Source organism: Nansenia antarctica, assembly GCF_963989245.1.
Source record: "Nansenia antarctica genome assembly, chromosome: 9".
Lineage (NCBI taxonomy): Eukaryota > Metazoa > Chordata > Actinopteri > Argentiniformes > Microstomatidae > Nansenia > Nansenia antarctica.
The window spans coordinates 32,183,319-32,186,240 of NC_137679.1; the positions used below are offsets into that span (position 1 = coordinate 32,183,319).

General features: G+C 41.1%; 1 protein-coding gene across 1 annotated transcript in view; it reads left to right on the top strand.

Annotated features, from left to right (window-relative positions):
- leo1 (LEO1 homolog, Paf1/RNA polymerase II complex component) overlaps positions 1-849 on the top strand; it is a gene marked incomplete at its 5' end in the record, with an annotated part of 9,877 nt that extends 9,028 nt beyond the window's left edge. The window contains 2 exons of the mRNA XM_080538752.1: positions 120-217; positions 540-849. Coding sequence (XP_080394878.1) covers positions 120-217; positions 540-659 — 218 coding nt within the window. The 3' untranslated portion in view covers positions 660-849. The remainder of the gene's footprint in view (positions 1-119; positions 218-539) is intronic.
- Positions 850-2,922: the final 2,073 nt, after the last annotated feature.

Consider the following 2,922-nt stretch of genomic DNA (forward strand, 5'->3'; position numbering starts at 1 on the left):
CTCTCCGTGTCTCTCTCTCTCTCTCTCTCTCTCTCTCCCTCTCCCTCGTTCTGTCTCTCTCCTTCTCTCTCTCTCTCTCTGTCTCTGTCTCTCCCCTCCCCTCCCTCCCCATCATACAGAGGAGAGAGCGAGGATCTACTCATCCGACAGTGACGAAGGCTCAGACGAGGACAAGGCCCAGAGGCTGCTGAAGGCCAAGAAACTAGACAGTGACGAGGTGAGTGGAGCAGAGTGGCTGCACTCCCACATTGTACCAGCAGGTGGCACTGCTAACCAGGACACACTCAGAACCTGGATAACACTCACAGGGACACGAATAGCTGAAGGTGGGAAAGGCTGCTGTTAGTGCTGATCCAGAGACACAGGGTAAAAACACGATCGCAGTGTCAACAGACAAATGGTCTCCCCATTCTGTTCTCCCCCCAAACACACGATGATCACTGTTGTCATAGCGAGTCCTGTGAGTCCTAGTCCATAGTGCTTCTGTTTACACCAACAAGACTCCTCATGTGAGGGTGTTATATTTCCTCTCTCCGCAGGAAGGAGAGGGCTCGGGGAAGAGGAAGGCTGAGGATGAGGACGGTGACGGTGATGAGGTCGCTACCAAGAAGGCCAAGAAGTATGTCATCAGTGACGAAGAGGATGAAGATGACGAATGATTTTCTTTTTTTACTGTAATACTTTTATCAGTGTTCTGTCGGTGGCATGGAAACAGTTTCTTTTGTATATTTTCTAAGTGTGTGTGTGCGTGTGTGCGTGTGTGTGTGTGCGTGTGTGTGCGTGTGCGTGCGTCACGCTGTGCAGTTGAGATAAGGAATAAAGAGAGGGTGAACTTGATGGTTACCTCACCATGACCCAAACTCTAAGCCTCTTCTTTTGATATTTCATGAATCATGTCTTTCCTGTTTCAACCCTGTTTCATAACATTCACTTTCTTCGAAGGAAAAAGCAATATTCGATCATAAGGGAGGGGGGTGGGAGGGGGATGTGAGGGAGAGGAGGCGGAGGAGGCGGAGGGGGGGGGTGAGTTAGTCTTTGCTGCTGTGACACTGTCCTGCTAGACCTATTTGGCTTACAGGAGAATAGAGAGAAGGGTAGCGGGAAGAGAAGGAGAGAGATTGGAGGAGTTTTAGAAAAAGGAGGGAGGGAGGGACTGGCAAAAGGAGGAGAGGTCAAGAGGCGGGGAGAGAGATGTGTGGAGGGTAGAGAAAGGAGGGAGAGAGATGTGTGGTGTGTGACATTAGATCCTGTTTGATCCACCTGGCTCGAGAGAATTATAGGAACCCTGGTTACTGATTCAGTTCCACCAGCCTCTGTGCTGCAGGACTTCACTGGAACACACACATTTAGTCAACACTGCCTGCCGCAATAAAACTGTACTGTACAACTTCCTCCGGCTGGCTTGATTGGAGTGACCAGAGTCAGGCTGAAGGTTTTTAAAACCCAGTTTTCAGATGTCTATTAGGTGTATTTTTATTTTGTATTCTATTTTGTATTATTATTTTTTGGTCTTTAATTTCTACTAGTCTACTTTATTGTGTTGTTGTTTGTGGTCTGACTTACTGTAACGCCTGGATTTCCCCTCTGGGATCAATAAAGCATCTATATCTATCTATCTATCTATACGGTATCTATCTATCTATCTATCTATCTATCTATCTATCTAACGCACTGGGTTCCCCGAGATATAGTGAATGGCTCTGTCTGATTGCTCATACTGCAATCTATACAGTGCATTCGGAAAGCATTCAGACCCCTTCACATTTTTCCACATTTTGTTGTGGTATAGCCTCAATTTAGTAAGTATTCAATTCAAAAGTATTCAATTAAGTAGTATCAATATTATTCAAAAGTATTCAATTAAAAATAATTTGCCATGAATCCACACAATACCCCAGAATGACAAAGTGAAACCACTTTCTTTCTTTTCAGTAAATGTATAACATTTTAAATACAGAAATACCTCATGTACATAAGTATTCAGACCCTTTGCAATGACACTCTTAAAAAGAGCTAAAATGCAAAAATGTCATCAATCACTCAATAAGAAATTAGTCCATCTTTATGCAAGGATAATAGTTCATGTAATTTTGAAATCAATATCTTTTTATAGGGTCTCTGATTTGCATAGGAATCAATTGCACACTGCGGATCAAGTTGTCATTACAAATTGACCAAATGGAGAGGAACAAAACTGCTCAGGAATGCGACCTGAGACTTACAAAAATCTACAAAGTTGAATGGTGGAGAGGAAAAAGCACAGTCGATGGGACAACATCATCTCAGTCACTCAAATTGGTCTATCACCAAGTGGCCAAAAAGAATCCCTTAATGGAAAAAGAATCTATGCCATATCAATAATTGTGCAACAATGAATTCAAGTACAGCAAAGAAAGTTTAGTGCAAATCCAGCACATGCAATACAGTTTCTGCACCATCTCTCATGTCAGAAGAATAGTGGTAGTTGCATCAAGTTATGGGTATATTTGTCACTGGCAGGGACTGAGGAGTTTGTCAGGATCAAGAGAAAATGCTAACATTTGCTGAGTTGGTAGTAACATCCTAATCTACACAGTGTGTAATTGATTCCATTTACATTACATTTACATTTACATTGATTCCTATGTGAATCAGAGACCCTATAAAAACAAAGATATTCATTCCAAAGTTACATGAACTATTGTTCTTGCATTAAGATGGAATAAGTTAAACTTATTGAGTAATTAGTTTTTTCATTTTTCATTTTGTCATTTTAGCACTTTTCAAGTAATTTTTTAATTTTCTTGTATTTCAATTTTAATACATTTACTAAAATTTTGTGTGGATTTATGGCAAATTCTTTTAATTTAATCCATTTTAAATTGAGTCTATAACACAACAACATGTGGAAAAAGTGAATGGGTCTGAATACTTTCTGAATGC